This window comes from Pimephales promelas, chromosome 16, assembly GCF_988280905.1.
Source record: "Pimephales promelas chromosome 16, fPimPro1.hap1.1, whole genome shotgun sequence".
Classification (NCBI taxonomy): Eukaryota; Metazoa; Chordata; class Actinopteri; order Cypriniformes; family Leuciscidae; genus Pimephales; species Pimephales promelas.
In genome coordinates this window covers 4,670,326-4,693,594 of record NC_142784.1, presented here as the reverse complement: position 1 = coordinate 4,693,594, position 23,269 = coordinate 4,670,326, and the positions used below count along the sequence as shown (strand labels likewise).

Genomic DNA, 23,269 nt, shown 5'->3' with positions numbered 1-23,269 from the left:
TGCATTGATGGACAGGGAGTTCTTGCCTAGACACGATCTACATCACCAACCCAAACTCTATGATAAATGTCAATCATCTTTGATGGTAATGATGGTCCTGACAGAACATTAGATTAGTATTGTCTCCTGTCAACCATTGACCTAATACAAACAATATTCTAATTGGGATTAAAAAAAATGTCATCATAAATTAGATAATTATCTGTTTTTGTTTATTATCTTGAACTGATACAATCCTTTGACAAAAGCATGTCTGCAATGTCAGCTCAATCATATATCATGCACTCGTGCAAAACATTCAGGAATCTGTCAAATCTGCAGTTTCTTATGCATTCCTGTGTTTCAATCGGCTCCGCTATACTAAGGACGAAACTCCAGCTCCTTGTAAAGGTGTTGCTTGAGCCAGGGCATCACTGAGAACACACTAATGTGGAAGTCCCGGGCGTCGAGAGGCCGGTTATCTCTGACAGCTGTCCTTGAGTCACATGTCTGCTTAGTGCCCCAGCTAATGACTGCCACCTGTGGGAGAATAACAGAAGTCAAATGATCTGAAAAGTCAAGAGTTTTGCTCTGGGGTGTGTTTCCTGAACAATTACATAACTCGCTGCTTAAAGGTACTCTAAGCGATGTCACACATATTTTAGGCCCAAACATTTTTTTTATCTCCTCACTATCCGCTAGCTGCCTGTCCCCTAAACACACTGTAAAAAAACGCGGCCTCTGTAGACAACCCAGACCAGTTTCTCACTTGCCTTTTCTTTCAAAAGTGCTTGAAAAAGTTGTTTTTTTTTTTTTTAATTACATTCTTTTCTAGAAAATAACTTTCTGTTTGAGATATTTCGATCAGGATTTAGATCGCGCCATAGTACTGAGTCTGCACTATTAAAGGTACACAACGATATTGCCCGCTTTGTTGATGCTAAGAGTCCCGTTATTTTAGTGCTTCTCAATCTCACGGCGGCTTTTGATACAGTGGACCATGCAATTCTACTGTCTCGCCTCAATCACTATGTTGGAATTAAGGGTACTGCGTTTCTGTGGTTTTCGTCATACTTGACTAACAGAACCTTTTCAGTGGTGATTGGGAATTCGTACTCTTCTACTACTTCTTTCTCCTGCGGGGTGCCACAAGGCTCTATTCTTGGACCAGTTTTATTTTCGCTCTATCTGCTGCCCCTGGGGTCCATCATAGCCAGGCATAACATAGCTTATCACTGCTACGCTGATGATTTGCAGATTTATTTGCCGACAAGTCCAACAAATAGTGATGCATTCGGGTCACTAGTTGATTGCATTGACGACATTAACTCATGGTTAGGAAAAAATGTCCTTAATTTAAATGAAGATAAGACCGAATATATTTTATTTGGTGAGTCTGCAAACACTGACCCTAATATGTTATTTTCAAGTTTTAGACCGAGTGTCAGAAATCACTGTGTGACTTTTGATAGTAGCCTGAAATTTGACAAACAAATTGATAGTGTGGTAAAAGCAAGTTTTTTTCACCTACGTCTATTGGCAAAGGTCAAACCTTTTTTAAATCGTTCGGATCTTGAGAAAGCTATTCATGCTTTTATTAGCTCAAGATTAGATTACTGTAATGCACTTTACGTGGGAGCATTTCAGTCATCACTCAGGCGCCTTCAGCTGGTACAGAACGCAGCAGCTCGTCTTTTAACTAATACACGCAAGCGTGAGCATATAACCCCAATTCTTTCTTCGCTTCACTGGCTTCCGGTTTCTTTTAGAGTTGATTTTAAAGGGGTCATGAACTGGCTTTTTAAATTTTATTATATTGTTGTCCGAGGTCAACTTATGATGTTCGCTTGGTTTTTGCATTCAAAAACATCAAAATGAATAAGTAATAGGCTATTTTGTACGAGCCTACCTGAAAAACGGTCCGTTTTTATAGGCGTGTCGCACTGAAGACTTGGAAGTAAACGCCCACTGCTGCGAGAGGAGAACAGTTTTGCATATTATAATGAGTTTAACTCACGTCGGTGCACGTGGGGGAAAACGTCCAATGTTGTAAAATGGCAACCGGATTCGCCCATACATGTTCAACCCAGAGTCCGTGTGTTGCACCATTACTGTCAGATCCAATATAGACGGCACAGCACCGTTCGTTACTCTTAATCGGTCTGCAAATCCAGTCTTGTTTACAAAACAATCCTCAGTGAAATGAAGCGAACAGACGACGATGTTTTACCCTCATCAGCTGGAAAGTCATTAAAAATAAAGTTTATCCATACAGTCCTTTTGGAATCCAGCTTATGCAGCGACTGTCTTCCACAACCAGCACTGCACAATATTCTGTATTGCTCGGTTGCTCGAACCGGTTTGTCATCACGAGGTAGGCATCTTATTCATCTATGCGTGTAATGCGTGAATCGGTGGGCGGGGCTAAACCGGCCGTGTTATAGTAGGTGTTGATCTTCTTCTGCGGGGGTGGTGTTTTATAACCTTTGACGTCATAGTTCCCCACTTTTAAAAACAAGTCGTTTTCAGAGGCTGTGTCAATAAAAGCTTTTATTGGACTAACAAGGACGTTTTCAGTTCTGAAACTTACAGGATATTCTTATAATATGATGACCTCTTAGATGTCAAAAGCTCAAGGAAAATATGATTTCTCAGTTCATCACCCCTTTAAGATTTTATTGTTTGTTTTTAAAGCTCTCGATTGGCTTGCTCCACCGTACGTGACTGAGATGCTAACCTTACGAGAATCAAACAGGACTCTCAGGTCAACAAATCAACTTTTGTTGGTTGTCCCAAGGACAAGGTACAGACTATGGGGTGACCGGGCCTTTTCTGTAGCTGGGCCAAGACTTTGGAACAATCTACCTGCCGATTTACGAACTATCACGGAATTAGGCCCTTTTAAAGCTAAGCTTAAGACTTATTTATTTAGACTGGCTTTTATATCAAAACTTTGTTGACTCATTCTGTGTCATTTTCCATTGTATTGTTGTTGTTTTTTTGTTGTTGTTTTATTGTTATTTTGGAAAGCACTTTGGTTCACCTTGAAAAAGGGATGTAAAGGGCTGTATAAATAAATATTGATTGATTGATTGATTGATTGAACCCAGGCTCCACAAATGGCAACAAAAACATACTGCGACAACCCGCTCCACGAAACATAACAAACTGTTCCAGCCAATAACTGACATCAGGCCCTGAGGGAGGGTCTTTCTAGCCTCTGTTTTGTTTGAAAATACTTTAAACATCAACAAGAAGTCACGTCACCCGACATCGCTTAGAGCACCTTTAACTAACCGTTGTACAATGCATCGTTAAAGAAATCAACTAGCTTATCACGACTGTTTCCCGAAACCATATTGTTGCAAATTTGTTGTTCAGTAATAACTTATTTTAATGAATCAGTTTAAGATCTAATTAATGCTAAAAGTTTTGCTATAAATCACAGATATATCATCTGAGAACTATGTCCCATTTTTTTTTTTTTTGCTTAGTTATTTCCAGATTCAATCATAGTTCTTACATACTAATTAATGCATGTACATGCTCACTCTTCAAAAATTACACTTTAAATCTTGGCAAACTAAAAGATGAAAATGACATTTGCATATATTTGAAATCAAATATACATATTTGATTTGATATAGGCCGTATTCGAAGGCCGGTTGCGTCATTGCAGCGCGACGAAGGCTTACCTGATTCAAAAGCGACGCCAAATGCACCCTTTGTTTCCCCGTGAAAGGAAGGATACTTAAATGGACACTTCGCGGACTATCCTACCCGATCCTACCCCATAAATCATTGCGCGGGTGACGACAGCATTTTTATTTAAGAAAAGGGTGGCCGAGAGTTCAGTGGTGGACGGCAAATTCACATTTAAATGTAAAAGTATTATGTTTTTATTTACTCAAATAGCCAGAGAAACCAGTGTTAACAGCCAAAAAAATTTTTTTTTCGTTTTTTTTTTCTTATTCATCTTAACTCATTCGTCAGCATTGCATGGTTTTGTCAAGTGGAAATGTGAAAACGGCTTTTATAGCCTTGTATTGTATTTCTTGTACATTGTATTTCTTTATTATTCATTATTTCATTATTTTATGCAACTTCAAATGTGTACACAAAAGAGAATTCATGGCTCTGGATATTTGTTTATTTTTGTAAGGGTCTCTGAGTGTTTGCAAGGTTGATGCATTTAAACTATAATATACTTTTGTTTTGTGTCGTTTAATGTAAAATGTGTAGTGTTGTTGTCCTGTGAGGGAAAAAAGTAGGCTACTTCACATTATCTATATTGAAATATGAATATTGGAATTATTGGAATATGAATTGGAAATTCATCCTAGAAATGTTGTATTTGCCAGTGATATCAAGACATATTCTTTAAAAACACGTAATATTATCTTACATTACTTTGACTCAAGTATAGGTATTATTAAGAGAAAAGAAACCAGAATAACTGTTGTTCTTTGCTGTGCACTTTCACTTCCTCCTTGGGGGCTCTTCTTTTTATCAAGTACAAACTACAAAGCACTCACTTGAAAATATCGCATCCTCTTGCGTAGAAAGAGAGCTCCTCCAGAATCCCCTGCAAAGAATTGCACTCATTATGTGTCATCTCAGTGTGTAGATATGAATATATATATATATATATATTATTTTTTTTATTCAATCAAACCTTTGCAAGTCATTTCATGTCTGATTGACTCTGTTCCTCCAGTGCACATGAACCTGTCTGTGATCACTTCTGACAGAGATGCGCTGCTGTTTGCAGGAAAGGTGGATCTTGCTTTCTTTAAGCATTCACCTCTCTGTGGAAGAAAGTTTTATATCATAATATACATAATCGACTAAATTATAGGATGCACTGATTAATTAATCAAATGGATCATATGAAATTACATTACAAGTGAATTATTGTTTGTTTTATTTCCATTTTATTGAACACAAGTTTATCACTACCAGTCCTACATGTCTATTCACAAAGGATGTGTTCTTCAAGTCCTTCTGTTTTAATTGTTGGTCTATGTACAGATGTGGCCAAAAGATTAGCCAGTGACAAATTCTGTGCAAACAAATTGCAGTTTCCGGGTTTACTGTGTAGGTGCACATTTTTTTCTAGATTATTGTGCGGAGAAATCAGATGCATTTTAAATAACTGCAAAAAGCTTCACTTCATCACAAAAAAAACAAAATATGTTTGTTTGTTTTTTGGCCCTGGCATCTAACATCAGTTCACTAATCATATCAATAGCTCAGGTGAATTTGAGTACAAGTCTGGTAAAAATCACTCTACCATTCTGATCGAATTATGAGAGCAAACTTATTGCATTTAAGGAAGGAAAGAAGTGCTTCCAATCATTGTATGTGTGTGTTAGCAATGGTTGTCTCCAAAAAAAAGACTTGCAGCCATCATTGCTGTGCATCAACATGGCCTTACATGCAAGGAAATTGCTGCAAAGAATATTGCACCTGAAAGAACCGTTTACTAAGAACTTCAGAGAGAGAGGTTCGACTGTAGTGAAGAATGTTTCAGGGTGTCCCAGATTGTCCCGAATGAGTAAATGGCTACAGAATCGTGTCACCACCAGTACAGTGATGCATCTTCACACACAATGGATGGTGATGGCACAGTGGATAAGACACATGCCTTTGATATGAGAGGACCGGGTTCGAAATCACTGCGAGACACCAATGTGTCCCTGAGCAAGACACTTAACCCTTATTTGCTCCAGAGGTGTGCGACCTCAATATAGCAATTGTAAGTCACTTTGGATAAAAGTGTCAGTTAAACGAATAAATGTAATGTAAACATTGAGGCCAAGTCTTCTGAATTATAGCCTAGTGTCAAGAAGAGCAGCAAAGAAGCCACTTCTCTCCATGACAAACATCAAGAACATACTGAAATTCTGCAGGAGGTACAAGTATTGGACAGCAGAAGACTAGTGCAAAGTTATTTTCTCAGATGAAGTTAACTTCCAACTATTTGGGACATCTGGAAAATAGATACGGAAAATACAAAACGCTACCATGAGTCCCATGCCATTCCAACAGCGAAACATCCTGATGCCATCCATGTGTTTGGTAGCTTTTCATCCAGGGGAGTGGACGCTCTAACAATTCTGCCCAAAAACGCTGCTTAATAAAGAATGGTATCAAAACATCCTGCAAGAGAAACTTCTCCCATTGACTCAGGAAGGTGAAGATCTGTGCATTTTCCAGGATGATGGCGCAGCATGTCACAAGGCAGAACTGATAATGAAGTGGCTCAGAGATCCTGGCAACTCCTTGGATCTTCATTCCATATGTTATGTACAAGTATGTATTGTTTTTCTCTTGTGAATATGTTAAGGTCATTGCTATGTATTTTTGTCTATTGTTGCTTATGCATTTTCCCTCTCTATTTTCTCTCTATGCTGATGCTCTTCATGTGGTGATTATAGACACCTGCACCTCATTTACTGATGGTCATCTGTCACCTCATTCATTGGTTCCTGCAAGAAGAGAACCAGCAAATGAAGCACCCTAAAGCCACACAGCAAGCAAAGAGATTTCAAGCCCAGGAAGAGATTTGTCGAAACAATGGAGACCGGTCTCCATGGTGACCCCTGGTGGTCAGAGCAGGGTAAGTGCAACAAACCCCAAGCCAAACATGCATAACACCTTTTACTAATCTATTGCCTTTTTTATTGAAAGTAAAATATTTCAAATGCAATCATTTAATCATCTAATAAGATTATCAAGTGTCTATATGTTCTTTTAGCAATTGTATCAATTGTTTGTTTTATTTGTTCTATGAATGGCTCAGCTAAAAAGCCCAATAAGAGTTTTAACTATACCATTATTCATTTTAATTATACTAATGTCTAATTAAAATGCCTACAAATTTATAAAACTGATCAGAGATCAGGTAAAACCCACAGACACTTGTTCATTGGGTCTCAGTCACTCTTCATGATTCATGGGTTGACAGAGATCATCGCGCCCAGTGGTGAACCATTGAAATTTTGAAGTGTTTCGAAACAGTTGTTATTTGGTTTACTGAAATTACTCTTGACTCTGGGAGTTTAAAACACCATTGTTTCAGAACAAAAGATTTGTAAAGTCTTCAAAACTTCATGAAGCAGTGTTTTGAATTTGCCATCAGTAGTTTTTGCTAAGAGTTTAAGTTGTTAAGTCTTTTATTGGTTGAGTTATTTGGAATCCTGTAGGGAGGTGGGTGCCATTTTTCTTTGTAATTAATCTTTTTCTCCTGTTTTTCTGAGTGAGACAGGAAAGTTTTGCTGTTTTATTGTTGTTATACTTCTGCTGTTATAATCTTTTTGTTTTATTATTTTGGCCTTGCTCACTCCAGAAGCTTTTGTTCCATTTTTTCCTGTTTTACTGAATTACACTTCAGTTTGACCTCTGGTTGGCAGCGTTCTTTCGTGAGCTGGGGCTGGAGATAAGAAGTTCCCCATGGTCCCTCTCATCTCAATGACTACTTTTACATGCAGCCAATAACCCGTTCAAAACCGGGATATTAGCAATAACCCAGTCATGAACGACCATGTAAACACCGGCAAAAACCCGAATATGCTGCCGGATTTTAAAAACCGGGATATTATACCTGGGGTACCCCTATTCTAACCCGAATTTTTGGTCATGTAAACGCGTATCGGCATATCCCCATAGTGATTTGTGTTCTGTGCATGTTCTATTCGCAAGGAATCTTGGTCTTTTGAGTAGAGAAACTACTCGGCGCATACAAAAATCCACGTGCAGTATACCGGAAGTAAACATGGCGAGACACAGCACAGCATACTTTTGGAGCGAGGTCAGTAACGTTACCAGCATCAAAGCGCAAACAAAGGCGATCGCTATCTGCCCCGAACTATTCATTATCCACATGCTGCTGTTGTTATTGTCTTTGGATACAGGAAGAAGAATCGGAAATGACGCATGGTGCGTCTTGAGGTTGTCTGTACGTCCAGACGCTAACCACACGTCGCCGTTTACATCGTGATATTGCAATTCAATGTATACAGGAGAAACTCTCTCTGCTCACGCATGTAAATGGGTTCTTCCTAATGTTTCAGAAACCCGAATAGTGACCTTAACCCGACCATAACCCGAAAATTGGCTGCATGTAAACGTAGTCATTGTTACATTTTCCCTTACCACCTAGACATAAAGAGGGGAGATCGTAACACACAGAGAACCTGTGGTCAATCCTCAAAAGGTGACTGCTCGTATCATCACTTATGATCTGTGCTTTGCCGTAACGAGTGATCTTTGAACTAAACAGGTCTTGTCTACGTGTGTTTGTGTATCATATGAATAATATCTGCCCCATACATGGAATCAGAGTGCCTACTGTATGTAGTAAATGGAAAATCTCCACAGCAAAAGGCCAACCACATGTGGTTAGTTCTACCATTTATTAGTAATGATTGTTTATTACTTACTATATTCCTGAGCATTCAGTATTGACCAAGTATGCATACTATTGTGACTCCCCAACCTGCCTTCACGTTGCCCTATTAACTGTACTATGAATACGTCGACCTTGTCTAACATACCCAGTGATAATAGACAAAATCTCCACCACAATACTGTCACCGCGATCGCAGAGAGGCTCTGATAAAATGACTCACTCTCACACTAACTCAGCTTTTGATTGCACTGATTCAATGCGCTGTAACTCGAACATTTTGTATAGAAACATGATGTTTTTTGAGTCGGGGATGAAGTATGACATGTCTGCCATGCAGTGGAGGGGATGTCAAACGAAATTTGACACCCAATTTGATAAAATCGCCCGTTTTATTCAGTGACGCTTCTTGTCGAGTAAACTCGACCCTGGCGCCAAGATACATGGATAAAAAAAATGTAAAAAAATTAATGACCCGCCCCGCAAATAAAGTGACAATTTCTTTACCCGCCCCTACCCGATCCGCGGGTTACCCGCGGGGGCCCGCGGGTTACGAGTCGACCCGCGCATCACTAGTCTCAGTATTTCAGAAACTGGTGATCTACTGGGATTTTCACGCACAACCATCTCTAGGGTTTACAGAGAGAGAATATATCCAGTGAGCGGCAATTCTGTGGGTGAAAATGATTTGTTGATGCCAGAGGTCAGAGGTGAATGGTCTGAGTGGTTTGAGCTGATAGAAATAGTAACTCAAAATAACCACTCGTTACAACCAAGGTCTGCAGAAGATCCTCTCTGAACGCACAACACATGGAACCTTGAAGCAAATGGACGATAGCAGCAGAAGGCAAATTGGTGCCACTCCTGCTAGATGAGGCTACAATTCACACCGGCTCAATCAAATTTAAGAATAGAGGATTGGAAAAAAAATTCTGCTGCAATTTAGATCGTAGGGTCAGAATTTGGTGTCAACAACATAAAAGCGTAGATTCATCCTGCCTTGTATCAACGGTTCAGGCTGTGGTGTGAGGGAAACTGTTTTTTTTAAACACAAAAATGAGTTCACTAAACTCAAATGGCCCCACAGTCACCAGATCTCAATCCAAAAGAGCCCTTTTGGCATGTGCCGAAACGGAAGATTCGCACCATGGATATGCAGCCGATGAATCAGCAACTGTGTGATGCGATCAAGTCAATATGGACCAAAATCTCGGAGGAATGTTTCCAGCATCTTGTTAAATCTATGCAACCAAGAATTAAGTTCTGAAGGGAAAAAAAAACATGTCTAACCTAGTAAAGTGGCCGGTGAGTGTATAAGGCAGCTGTAACTGGGTCCCGGCTCAAGGTCATCCCCCCTCTCTCCTCCTCCCTGTTCTTTTCTGACTCATATACACGGCATTGTCTAATAAAGGCACAACACATATTAAAGTGATTTTGTAAGGACAGCACTCACTTTTGCACCACTATGTATGTGGGTGTCTGCTCGATGAGTTCCCTGTCTGATGAAGTTAGCCGGAGTCTCTTCCAGGTGAATCAGGGATCTCTCTGGTCAATCACACAAACATTCATTCCATCATAGAATTATTTTTTATCTTTTAGTTAAAGATTATGAGTTTGACTATGTTTTGAACTTTGATGTTATTCACTATAAATCTTCATAACAATATATTAAAGTCCCTGTAAAGGCAATTCTAAAAAAAAAAATCGAAACCCATAATAAATTTTAAAACTGTACTGCTTAAACATATTACAAAGACTGTGAAGTGTGGAGTACTGAATTGTGGAGTTAAACCGTTGCTGTGTTCCGGATTTTTTGCATGGGACTAAAACGGGTCGATGACGCACTGGAGCCCCTGAGACACGCCCCTACTTCACATCAGTTCGCCGCTGAATCGTGAGTTACTGTCAGTACTATTAGTTACTACAGCCTACAGTTTGCTAGCTAGCGATGCCTTCGCCACGGAAATGCGTAGGCTACTACCTGGATGCGATCACGCACAAAACAGATTGGAGTCCTTATTTAATTTTCAGAAAAACTATCACATCAAGAAGAGATGGATTAATATCGTGAAGAGTCACATTGACTGAGAGCTGAGGATCACCGCCAACACCCGCCTCTGTAGTGATCATTTTACACAGGATAGATTTATAAACTTTCGTCTGAGATAACTGGGATTCAATGATAACCCGCTGTTACTGGTGAACAGTAAAAGTCCTGCCAGATTTTTATTCCACCCACAGCAAAAACTCCAGTGTTAAATGAACTTTACTGGGAGTTTATTTGGATCCAGACTCAAGAGTGTTAAAGTTAATAAGATAATTATGTGAATAATTGAGTGATAATTGAGCATTTTTTAAGACACCAGATGTTAACTAGCAGAATCACTGAAGGAGAAAATCTATATTTTAGTCACTGTTATGGTGATCAGTGTTTGCTTTAGTTGGGCAGGTGACCTTTAAATACTTCACTAAAAATGTTGTTTATTTTTGGCTGTTTTAACAGCTGGATGAACAAAGAGCTCAGATCAGATGTTCTAGATAATGTTTAGACATAGTCATCATTTGACCTGAATCACTGAACTCATTTAAAGCCTACTCTCTGATTTAAAAGTTTAATGATCATAACAGCATCACTGTGATTCTATAACATTAGACCTAAAGATGGGCAGATCGATACTAATATCGATAATATCGATACCAACGTTGGTATCGGTATTGATCGATACCAACGCGAAAATATCGATACTTAAGTTTCAGTTTCTCTCGTTTTGCGACCTGACCGTGTTTGTCAAAATGCTGCTGCTGTCACAGAGCAGAGCAAGCTCTTTGTAATCCTAGTGCTGCTCTCGTCCCCCTCTCCTGTGTTGTACCGTCACGTGACTCACCACTAGCTAGCGCGCTCCAGGACTACCACCAGTCAGGCGCGCGCGGCCGCGCATTTCTAGTCTACAGCAGCAAAATCGGAGACGGAGAACTTGTGACTTTGTTTATTTAAGAAAAAAAATCCTGAAAAGAAGTGCACTAAAGAAGAGAAACAATTTTTGTTAACATGCTACTTGAAAAGAGAATTTGTTTTTACATTTTTTATATTTGTGAAGTAATAATTTTGTAACTTTGTTGAAATAAAACAGAAGTAACCAAAAGTTGTTTCTGAACAAAAGCTTTTGTAGTACTGATTTTAACTGATTAATAACCCAAAATGCAAATCACAAAAACAAAAGTCATGAAAATTCATTTAGATTTAGGTTGAAGAGGCATCCACCTTAATTATTAAAAAGTATCGGTATTGGTATCGGTATCGGCGATACTGGCCCTGTATTTACTTGGTATCGGATCGATACCAAATCTAGCTGTATCGCACACCTCTAGACCCAGATTTTTTCAAAATAAACCAAATGATATCTAAAACATTGTTCTGATAAATAAAAATCTTTCTTTTAGGCAGACACAGACATCAAGATTCAGTGTATGAATCTCAACACTGGTTACAAACAGAATATTCAATTAGGGAAAGGAAATTACTAAGACAATTCAGATCATAATTTATTCATACTGCAATGCATGATGGGAGCCATGAATGAGTTTTGATTGGTGGCACCCAGAATGCACTGCAACATGCTATATAATTAATCACTGGCTGATTCTTGGTGACTGTGTGTGCCTAAAAAGTATTTAGAATAGAACAGCTTTTAAGAAATCTTTTGAATAATATTTACATTTCTGAAAAGGTTATAATGTATAATCAAAATGAGTTTTCATTTGGCAGTTATAACTCATGTACAGCAGCCTAACAACTTATAAAGTTAATGATTTAAGAGACAAGAGCCCAACTAAAGCAGACACTGATCACCATAATGGTGACTAATGGTCGTGGTGAAAAATGTGACATTCTCCTTCAGTGATTCTGCTTGTTAAAATCAGGTGTCTTTAATAATCCTCAATCATCACTCAATTATTCACTTAATTATCTCATTCACTTTAACACTCTTGAGTCTGTATCCAAATAAACTTCCAGTAAAGTTCATGTAACACTGGAGTTTTTGCTGTGGGTGGAATAAAAATGTGGCAGTACTTTTGCTTTCTGACCCCTGGACTTTTCCACCCAAAACTCGGGTCTTAGGAGGTTAAGTGCTCATGGAAGAGATGAGTTTTCAGTTAACATACATAATTTTGACTTTACAGGGAATTTTACAAATACTCACTGTGCTCGTCACACGTAGAGTCTGGATCCATTCTGAGAGCCCGGTTTGATGATTTGGTACAAGGTAAACAAATGGGCCTGTGCAGAAAGTTATATATTTTATGCATTAATTGGCAAGACTGGGATCTAGTCTGCTTGTTAAGCCATGACACATTGAATACCGTTTCAGTACTTAAAGGCTTTACTACGTTTCATCTGAGAAAACCATCTCAACAGCTATTTAAAAGCTTATTTATTTATAGCACTCATTTAAGATTAAAAAAACCCACCAGATAAGGTTTGCAAGCATCTAAATATATACCAAGGGAAAGGGTAGTTGAATCTTACCTTGCCTTCAAAGATATCGTAATGTTTTCTCTCATCCTAACCAGAGCAATGTCGTAATCATAAAACTCATTTACATTCTTGTCCTTAAGGCCTTTCACATTAAACAGTGGATGAAGAATCAACTCCATGGCTTTAACTTGACCATTACCTTTGTAAGAGAATTGAAGCAAAGTACATGTAGTTTAGCGTCTGTGCACGACCAACATAAATTCAAAGTTGACCCAATTTTCTGTTCCTGGTCTAATTCAACGCTGCATAATTTTATTCGATTTGGCTTTGATTTTTTAGCTGACTTTATAAGAGATTCTTTCTGAGGAGAATGAGTCACCTTAAATTATTCCATGACATTGTTGACAAAAGAAACAATTCTTACCATGGTGAACTGTTATGTCAGCAGCACTGGCAACCGATACAGATTCATCTGAATTCACCTTTATTAAGCAGTGAGCAGCTGTCAATACCATGCTCTTAGTCACTAGAGTCCCTCTGCATGTTTTAGCTCCCTGGATGACAAAAAAAGTCAAATATGATCTTTCATCTGAAAGCAGGGCTTTTATAGAAGTCTTTATCTCAAGTTTGATTAAATTGTTAAACTCTTGATATGGATTCACCAACCCAGAGAACATTGACATGCCAAGGTCTGGTGTAAGTGTTTTCGGGCTTCTCTTGCTCACCCTGGTCCTCTTGCTCTTGTGCCACTCCACACTTAGTCACAGCAGAATCACCTGATTTGTACAGTAAGGCACTATTATCAGTAAAGCTGCTTTGAAACAATATATCTGGAGAAAAAATATTCAGATTGAAACTGAAAATAGACATATTAATTCTTCAGAGTCTCTGGATAACTATTTAAACTGGGAGACCCTAGAGGTTCTCTGATATCTGATCACTTACTGATCATTCGGTTGAACACAGATCCCAGATGTTTATAGTCCTTCAAAATAAAAAAATGCAACTCATCTTTCTTGGAAGAGGCAATGCTTGTGAGATCTTTCTTGTTAACTTCTCCACTGACAGCAAACACATACACATCTGTGAAACATATAAATGCACACAACTGGTAAAACTAAGAAAACAATCATTAAGCTGTATTTTTTTTTAACTTTGGATCAAGGTCTTGACAACCACACCCGCTACACAAAATACATCCACAAGTAAACAATGTATGATAAACTGGCTTGCTTACACTTCCTACAGTTGTGGACAGAATTATTGGCAGCCCTGGTAAACGTGATCAAATTGTCACAGTTTCACTCCTCACATGTGTTTCCCTGTCTGAGTTTCCCGCCACTGATCAGTCACCGTGGACACCAATCACCTTCATCACAGCTGTTAGTCATGTGTTAATTATCATTGTGTATTTAGTTCCTGCTTGTGCTCTGTCTGTTTTAGTTCCTGCTTGTGCTCTGTCTGTTGTCCGGTATTGTTTGTATCACGCTGATGTGTGTGCGCGTGCTCCCTTCGTCTTCTGGAATAAACCGCTATTATTTGGATTTGCTTGCCTTCGTGAACTCTTTTGAACTTGCCTCACACAGAAGTGTGACAGAATACCGGACCAAACTAAGAACGCGTTTGTATTTTCCTTTTTGTTTTTCCTGTTTTCGTGTCCGATGTTTTTGTACCGTTTTCACCCCTGCATTCACCATGGACTTCCCGGCAGTAAAGCTCATTTGCCTTGAGCAGGGAGAACGATTCCTCGAGGAACACTTAGTAGTGTTTTTGGATCTCGCCCATCAGACCACCTTCCCGGATGACTGCCTGTGCACGTTCCTGCAAGTCAGACTCAATGCTGCCACACGTGCACAGTTATCCGGGGAGGTTCCTCGAGGGAGGTTCATGTCATATGTGGAGTGGGTGCTGGTATCCTGCGGATCTGCGTTCACCGTCGAGGATGCCGCCAGCCCCACTTCCCATCCAGTGCCCAGCCAGAACCACCCAGACGGCGAGGACTGTCGACCTGAGCAGGTAGCGCAACGGAGACCGCGGCGATGAATGAGTCCGCGCCTTGAGCGACCAAGGATCACATCGCCATGGAGCCCGAGCAATGCGCGCCTGACCAGGTGTGTGAGCTGGCCGAGCCATCCATCGCTGAGGGAGTACTGGTGGACGTTGAGGGTTCGGAAGTAAGCCCCACCCACCCCTCCGCTACTGAGAGTGCGTCTCTGGCTAAAACACCTTTTGATTTTGGAGATGAGTTTTGTCTAGCTCCAGTTCTGTTACCCAAACCTGACAATCCTGATCCTGTCATTCATCTACCCGTCATGTTAGCCCCGCCCAACCTCCCTCTCCCACCACCTCTCCAAAACATCCCTAACACTATATTTTTTTTTGGTTTTTGCATTGGACTTCAGTCTCTTCCACAGTGTCCAGCCATCTGTACCACCCAGTCATCTATGTCACCCTTCAGTCCCTCGGTACCACCTCTGCCTCTCAGTATCGGGGTACCACCTCGGACCTGTCGGGAGCCATCTTCTCCTGCGCAAGATGAGCCCATAGCTCCGTCTAAAGCCTCGGTGCGCTCCGATCTGCTTTGACCTGTTGCCCTGGCTCCCGAACCTATGCTCCTTCCACCCTCGACCTCACCGTGGACCATCGACCATTCGGCCTTGCCGGACTCCCTCGGCACGTCGATTCCACCGAGGTCAGACGTCGCTTCACCTCCGCTGCGGACCTGCAAACCATCCGCTGCTCTCTGGTTCTCCACCCCTTCTGCTACGGCTTGCTCCGCTCTACCTCAGGCTCCACCTCCGCCCTCGGTCGCTCCGATTCGCCCTCAGACCTCCGAATTCCCACCTCGCTCTCAGGAGATCGTCGCTGCGGCTCCGTCGCGGTCACCTGGGTCTTCAGCATCTCTTCACAACCTCTGCTCATCGCCTTCACGGTGGGTTTCTTCCTCGTCGTCGTCGCCTCCAGTCATGTCCATGGCGGTCTTCACTGCTTCTCCATGGCTCCTCCCTCCATCGACGCCGACACAGACCATCTTGGCTGTAGCCTGGGCACCTTCCATCACCCATCTGCCCAAGGTCCTTCACTGGCTTTGACCACGATCTGCACCACCCTGGAACCTTCAGTTCTGTCTCCTTCCTGTCATCCGTCCTCCGCCTGAACCTCCTCCAGCTTCTTCTGCCTTTTTAGTGAGGAGTTTTTTTTAAAATAACAACATGTGGTGATGTAGGGGTTGTTTGATCATTTTTTAGACTGTCTGGCCCCAAGACTCAACTAATCTCTGCAATTCTCCATCTGTGATCCTTGGAGAGTCTTTGGCCACTCAAAACATTTTTATTTGTAATGCTAAGAAAGGGTTAATCCCTCATGTACCAGAGGATTCTAACATACTTTTGGAGAAGTGGATGGGATCAGGCCAGAATTTTGTGGGAGTGGGACTGAAAAATAGACCCCTATGTGTCCAGTTATTATGATTCAAAATAACCTGAAATTTGAGCAATTATGACAAGAGAGGAAAAACAGGGTTAATATCAAAATGAGCCTGATAGGGTTGTACATTATTAAGAGATGTACACTTTTATGAGACGAACCCAGAAGCTCCTCTTGTGTGTGGTCTACACTGCTGGGTCTGTAGCCGAACAAGTTCCGGATCTTAGCTAACATGGTTTGTGGGCTGGGTCCCATATTTGAGTGGCCTGGATATACACAAAAACAAAAGCAAAATTAGTACATCATCATTAAATGAACTTTATTAACATACAGTATCTGCAATAATGATCTGCTTATTGAGGGCTTGTACAGCAGTTAAATATATAAACGTTATATAGTTCATTTAAAATGAAAATTCTGTCGTTTACTCAACGCACAAAATATGATATTTTATGAATAATTTGTGGAACAGAAAAGGAGATATTTTGAAAAATGTCATACATTAACAGTCAAAAGATGTTTGGAAATCCCCCTTTTTTATGTTCCCCATAAGTAAGAAAGTCACAGTGTATAACGACCTTACTTAATGAACCGTTATGTTTTTATTACCTTAGAATGAGACATTTTTATCTACATACACCACAGGTCCCCTGACATTGACATGTTTCTACAGTGGCCATAAACGGACAAATGCGTTTCGTCACTGTATTGTTCTTAGTGCAAAGAAGCTAGCTAGATAAAACACTGACACAATCACGCACAAATAACAATAATATTCCCAATTGTTTTACGGAATAATTAAGAAAACCTAATTTCTTAATGTATCTTTGTAAAGAAACCTCATTGTTTAACTGGCTCCTCTCTGCCGTCTCAGACGACGACATCATTTCCTGTTGGCCACCATAACTTCTGTTGGGTGCCATTCGCAACCTCACCACTAGATGTCGGTAAAAATGACACAGTGCAGCTTTAAGGCATATACACTCACCGGCCACTTTATTAGGTACCCCATGCTAGTAACGGGTTGGACCCCCTTTTGCCTTCAGAACTGCCTCAATTCTTCGTGGCATAGATTCAACAAGGTGCATTCCTCAGGGAGTTTGGTCCATATTGACATGATGGCATCACACAGTTGCCGCAGATTTGTCGGCTGCACATCCATGATGCGAATCTCCCGTTCCACCACATCCCAAAGATGCTCTATTGGATTGAGATCTGGTGACTGTGGAGGCCATTTGAGTACAGCGAACTCATTGTCATGTTCAAGAAACCAGTCTGAGATGATTCCAGCTTTATGACATGGCGCATTATCCTGCTGAAAGTAGCCATCAGAAGTTGGGTACATTGTGGTCATAAAGGGATGGACATGGTCAGCAACAATACTCAGGTAGGCTGTGGCGTTGCAACGATGCTCAGTTGGTACCAAGGGGCCCAAAGAGTGCCAAGAAAATATTCCCCACACCATGACACCACCACCACCAGCCTGAACCGTTGATACAAGGCAGGATGGATCCATGCTTTCATGTTGTAGACGCCAAATTCTGACCCTACCATCCGAATGTCGCAGCAGAAATCGAGACTCATCAGACCAGGCAACGTTTTTCCAATCTTCTGTTGTCCAATTTCGATGAGCTTGTGCAAATTGTAGCCTCAGTTTCCTGTTCTTAGCTGAAAGGAGTGGCACCCGGTGTGGTCTTCTGCTGCTGTAGCCCATCTGCCTCAAAGTTCGACGTACTGTGCGTTCAGAGATGCTCTTCTGCCCACCTTGGTTGTAACGGGTGGTTATTTGAGTCACTGTTGCCCTTCTATCAGCTCGAACCAGTCTGGCCATTCTCCTCTGACCTCTGGCATCAACAAGGCATTTCCGCCCACAGAACTGCCGCTCACTGGATGTTTTTTCTTTTTCGGACCATTCTCTGTAAACCCTAGAGATGGTTGTGCGTGAAAATCCCAGTAGATTAGCAGTTTCTGAAATACTCAGACCAGCCCTTCTGGCACCAACAATCATGCCACGTTCAAAGTCACTCAAATCACCTTTCTTCCCCATACTGATGCTCGGTTTGAACTGCAGGAGATTGTCTTGACCATGTCTACATGCCTAAATGCACTGAGTTGCCGCCATGTGATTGGCTGCTTAGAAATTAAGTGTTAACGAGCAGTTGGACAGGTGTACCTAATAAAGTGGCCGGTGAGTGTATACTTTATATCAAAAAGCTGCGTTCCTCACAAGACCGCAGTGCACGAGTTGAGTCAGTGAGTGACGTTCAGGGACAGGTGACTGACACAGGCTGCTCCACACAGCAACAGAGAGGGCTCGGCTGAGCGAAAAAACACTTAACTGCATCACTATTTTTGTTGAATTTATGTTTGTACGTTAACTGGGTTCCGGAGGCAGTTTATAATTTTCGGGAAGCGGAGTTTGATCGGGAGTATATTCCATTATTGACGTCTGCAGACGGGTGCTTTCATGTTCACTCTGTTTACGTAGCTCTGTTAGCTCGGTAATGTTTCTTACATGGCTTGGTTGAATTCTAATATAGAATGCGGTTTGCCATGAAAAACAGAGCGTTGCCATGGATTCTAAACGTAGAGACTATTTTTTTTTTTTTTAGCGGAAGCGATACAATCGTTTTTTAATCAATAAACTCCTTTTCATATCCATATTTTGAGTCAAATTATTGATTTATTTGGTAGGTAGCCATGTAATAAGAGGGGTAATGAAGAGCGAGGCAGTTGTTATAGCGAATACAAACCCTTCAGGCTTCGCGTCGGGCTCATAATCAACCTCCTCGCTATACATTATCCCTAACTTATTCTGTCTGTTCAGCGTCCTCCACCATGGTGTTGGGGTTCATAATGTTCACAATTGTATTTTATTAGTTGTTGGTTTAACCATGGTTCATAAGGTAATGGCTGTTATTTTCTTTTCAATGACTTTTCTTGTTACATGTTCATTGCTGGATTTATAGAAAAACATCAACCAATATTGCATATCGATTTTTATGCCTATTTTGAATTTTACTTTAATACAAATACAAATACTTTTCCCCCCTGAACAAATACAGATACAGATACAAATAACGGCTGCTTTGCACACCCCTACAGTACACTCTGCATATGGCGATTACAACATACGATTACATACATACTTTAGCCTTTCTTTTCTCATATCGGTCAGTCTTACCATCAGTCGTAATGATTATGACGTTCTGAGTCTCATTGAACTGATTTCTTTTGGTCTCCCTGAGGAAAGCAAGCTGACTGTACACCCTTTCTAGGGCTTTATACAGATTAGTGCCTTTCTTACTTCCATGACCTGAAATGAAATGTAAATTAATTACATAAAACTGGAGTAAGAAATCTATAAAGATGTAGTAAAACACATGGCTTAAAAATGTAAAAAAAAAAAAAACAAACAAAAAACATTTGTACAGTGAACTTACTTTCGGCACTAAACTCCTCTAATTTCCGCAAGATATAATTCACATCTTGACTGTCGATGCTTGTAATGGACACAATTTCCTTGGGCTCACTGGCATATGAGATGATCTCAAATTTCATGTGGACTTCATAGCTATCCAGCTGGAAGTTGAACAAAATTGCACGGCAATTTATTTTTGCACAAACATTTATTTTAATTCAAACACATGATGGCTATTTTATGATGGTTCTTTCAAAGGCTGTGGGTAACCTGGGGAGCGGAATCAGCTTGCATGCCTTGGAGAAGCGGTTGACTATGACGAGAATGCAGGTGTGATTATTGGAACGGGGAAGATCGGTGACGAAGTCGACTCCCAGATGGGACCAAGGGCGGTATGGGTAGTGGGCGGAGTTTCCCTTCGGGGAGATGGTGAGGAACCTTGGCCATGGCACAGACTGAGCATCCCTTGACGTATCGGGAGACATCCTGGGTCATACCCGGCCACCAATAACGTTGTTGGACGAGCGAGAGAGATAATTGGCTGCCTGGGTGTCCAGAGCCCGGGGAGGTGTGAACTGAGTCCATGAGGGACAGGCGCAGGCGGGTCGGGACATAGAGCCGTCCCTCTGGACCTCCCGGCGGAGCAGGTTCGGTTAGGGTGGCTTCGGCGATGTGGTCGTCTATATTCCATTGAATGGGGCTTACGACTACGGCTGGAGGGAGGACGGTCTCGGGACGGAGAGGAGGAGAACAGGGCTGGAACTGTCGTGACAGGGCGTCTGCTTTTACATTCTTGTGTCCGGGCCGGTGACGGTGAAGTTGAAGCGGGTGAAGAAGAGGGACCAACGGGCTTGACGGGGGTTGAGTCTTCTGGCCTCACGGAGATATTTGAGGTTCCGGTGATCGGTGATGACGGTGAAAGGATGTTGAGCCCCCTCCAGCCAGTGCCTCCATTCTTCTAATGCCAGTTTGATCGCGAGCAGCTCTCGATTGCCGATGTCATAATTCTGCTCCGCCGGGGACAGTTTTTTGGAGAAGAAGGCGCATGGATGGAGTTGTGACGGAGTCCCCTGCCGCTAGGAGAGAACCACTCCTACCCCGGAGGTAGAGGCGTCCACTCCAACGATGAATGGCAGGGTTGGATCGGGAAGGGAGAGGGTAGGAGTGGAACTGAAGGCCCGTTTCAAATTTTCAAAGGCTCGTGAGGCGTCGGTGTTCCAGGACAGAGACTTGGCCCCGCCCTTGAGGAGGTTGGTGAGAGGGACACAGGTCTGACTGAAGTTGTGGATGAAACGACGGTAGAAATTAGCAAAACCAAGGAACCGTTGGAGGTCCTTCCGGGAGGTAGGTTGTGGCCAGTTGTTAACGGCGTCCACCTTCCTCTGGTCCATGGCATCACTCATCACTCCCCGTGGCATGGTTATGCCACGGGGAGTGATGAGGTATCCCAGGAACTGAATGGTGTCTTTATGGAATTCACACTTTTCCAGTTTTAGGAAGAGATGATAGTCGCGGAGTCGTTGGAGGACGGTTTGTACATAGAGGATGTGAGAAGACAGATCTGGAGAGTAAATGAGGATATCATCGATGTAGATGATGACGAATTGGTGGAGTAGATCTCTGAATATCTCATTCATAAATCCCTGGAACACGGCGGGTGAGTTGGACAATCCGAAGGCCATGACTAGGTACTCGTAGTGCCCCGAAGGGGTAATAAAGGCTGTTTTTCATTCGTCTCCTTCACGGATGCGGATGAGGTTATAGGCACTGCGGAGGTCGAGCTTGGAGTAGATGGTGGCACCACGGAGTTGTTCTAGTGCGGCGGGGACCAGAGGAAGAGGATAGCAGAACTTGATGGTGGATTGATTGAGCACACGGTAGTCGATGCAGGGGCGCAAGCTTCCGTCCTTTTTGCTCACGAAGAAGAAACTTGAGGCGGCAGGGGACGTAGATGGTCGAATATATCCTTGACTCAGGGCTTCCTGGATGTACTCCTCCATGGCCTTCTGCTCCGGGATGGACAGAGGATAGATCTTACCTCGCTGTAGCACCGCCCCAGGCAGCAGGTCGATCGCACAGTCCCATGGCCGGTGTGGTGGTAAGGTGGTTGCCAGTTGTTTATCAAAGACATCCTGGAACGCCCGGTAGGGAAGGGGAATCTCCGGTCGGAATCCAGTGGGGGGACTCTCCACGGAGGTGGCGGACAGAGGGATTTTCTTAGTCGGAGCGGAGAGATGGCGAGGCGGTTTGGGAATGGTAGGCAGGCAACGATGATGGCATGCTTCACCCCACTGTAGGATCTCCCCAGTGGACCATTGGATGTGCGGTGAGTGGAGTTCGAGCCAAGGGCGTCCCAGGATGATTTCGGCAGTTGAGCCCTCCAGCACCAGAAAGGAAATTGCCTTCTTGTGAAGCCAGCCGATCTCCAACCCTAGATCTGGGCTGCGGTGTCCGATCCGGCCTCGGCCTAGGGGTTTTCCTACGATGGATTGGACTTGAAGGGTGTGAGGGATGGTTCGTTGCCTGGTTTGGAGCCGATGGAGAGTGGAAAGTGAGATGAAGTTACCGGCGGATCCTGAATCGATTAGCGCTTGAACTGGCAGGGAACGGTTCATATAAGTGATAGTAGCAGCGGTATACTTCAGATTGGAAATGGTTAGGGGTAGTTGCACTGTACTCACAGCAGGTCGGGGTGGACGGATGGGACAGGTGGATAACATGTGTCCCGCAGCTCCACAGTAAGTCAAGTCAAGTCACATTTATTTATATAGCGCTTTTCACAATACAGATTGTATCAAAGCAGCTTCACAGTGATAACATGTAAGTAGCACAACACAGATCAACAACATTGCTAAACACTAAATAACCCCAACTGAGCAAGCTCAAAGCAAGCCAAAAGCAAGGCGACAGTGGCAAGGAACCAAACTCCATCAGATTGGATGGAGAAAAAACCTTGGGAGAACCCAGGCTCAGTCGGGGGCCAGTTCTCCTCTGGCTTACATTCATATTGTTTAAATATAAATATTAAATATAAATATTGTTTATGAATCAAACGGCGCCATAACATATCGCAGGCGTTGAGTCGTCTCATCACAGGCGTTGAGTCGTCTCATCACAGGCGTTGGGGCATCCGAAATCCCCGTGAGAGGCTGGACACAAAACTGGACCTGACGAACGCCATTTTTCTCGGGACAAGCGTCCCGAGATAACAGCAGAAAGGCAGATGGGAAATAATTAGCATAGCTGGTGTTCATAATAATTTCCGTTATAACTCACAAACTCTCCGTAACCCGAACTCTCCGCAACCCAACCATACGCGCCGACCCGTTTGTCTAAGAGGCTGTCGAGCCCCACTGGTGCGTTAAGCAGTTTCAGTGGCAAACGGTTCCGTATGGCATAACAGAGGACTAGAAGGTAAGCATTATGTGAATGCTTGACTAAAGAGATGCGTCTTTAATCTAGTTTTGAACTGTGTCAGCGAGTCAGAGGCTCGGACCGTATCGGGAAGGCCATTCCAGAGTTTTGGAGCTAAATGCGAGAACGCCCTCCCTCCTTT

At 42.3% G+C, this 23,269-nt stretch overlaps 3 protein-coding genes and 1 pseudogene across 5 annotated transcripts in view; 2 read left to right on the top strand and 2 right to left on the bottom strand.

The window, feature by feature from the left end:
* Positions 1-23,269, top strand: part of LOC120466787 (uncharacterized) — a 329,947-nt gene that overhangs the window by 23,076 nt on the left and 283,602 nt on the right. The window lies entirely within an intron of this gene.
* The window catches only part of LOC148971945 (uncharacterized), a 443,851-nt gene that overhangs the window by 355,392 nt on the left and 65,190 nt on the right, over positions 1-23,269 (bottom strand). The gene's annotated exons all lie outside the window — the stretch shown is intronic.
* Positions 191-23,269, bottom strand: part of LOC120466881 (complement C2) — a 67,666-nt gene continuing 44,587 nt past the window's right edge. For all 3 annotated transcript variants that reach the window (XM_089120905.1, XM_089120906.1, XM_089120908.1), the window contains 12 exons: positions 19,736-19,874; positions 19,477-19,608; positions 16,454-16,558; positions 13,812-13,949; positions 13,533-13,642; positions 13,291-13,420; positions 12,918-13,065; positions 12,592-12,668; positions 9,843-9,934; positions 4,655-4,787; positions 4,515-4,564; positions 191-519 (listed from right to left, as the gene is read on the bottom strand). In XM_089120905.1, the coding sequence (XP_088977031.1) occupies positions 361-519; positions 4,515-4,564; positions 4,655-4,787; positions 9,843-9,934; positions 12,592-12,668; positions 12,918-13,065; positions 13,291-13,420; positions 13,533-13,642; positions 13,812-13,949; positions 16,454-16,558; positions 19,477-19,608; positions 19,736-19,874 (1,413 nt within the window). In that variant the 3' untranslated portion in view covers positions 191-360. The remainder of the gene's footprint in view (positions 520-4,514; positions 4,565-4,654; positions 4,788-9,842; positions 9,935-12,591; positions 12,669-12,917; positions 13,066-13,290; positions 13,421-13,532; positions 13,643-13,811; positions 13,950-16,453; positions 16,559-19,476; positions 19,609-19,735; positions 19,875-23,269) is intronic.
* On the top strand, positions 14,319-15,451 carry LOC148971946 (uncharacterized; annotated as a pseudogene).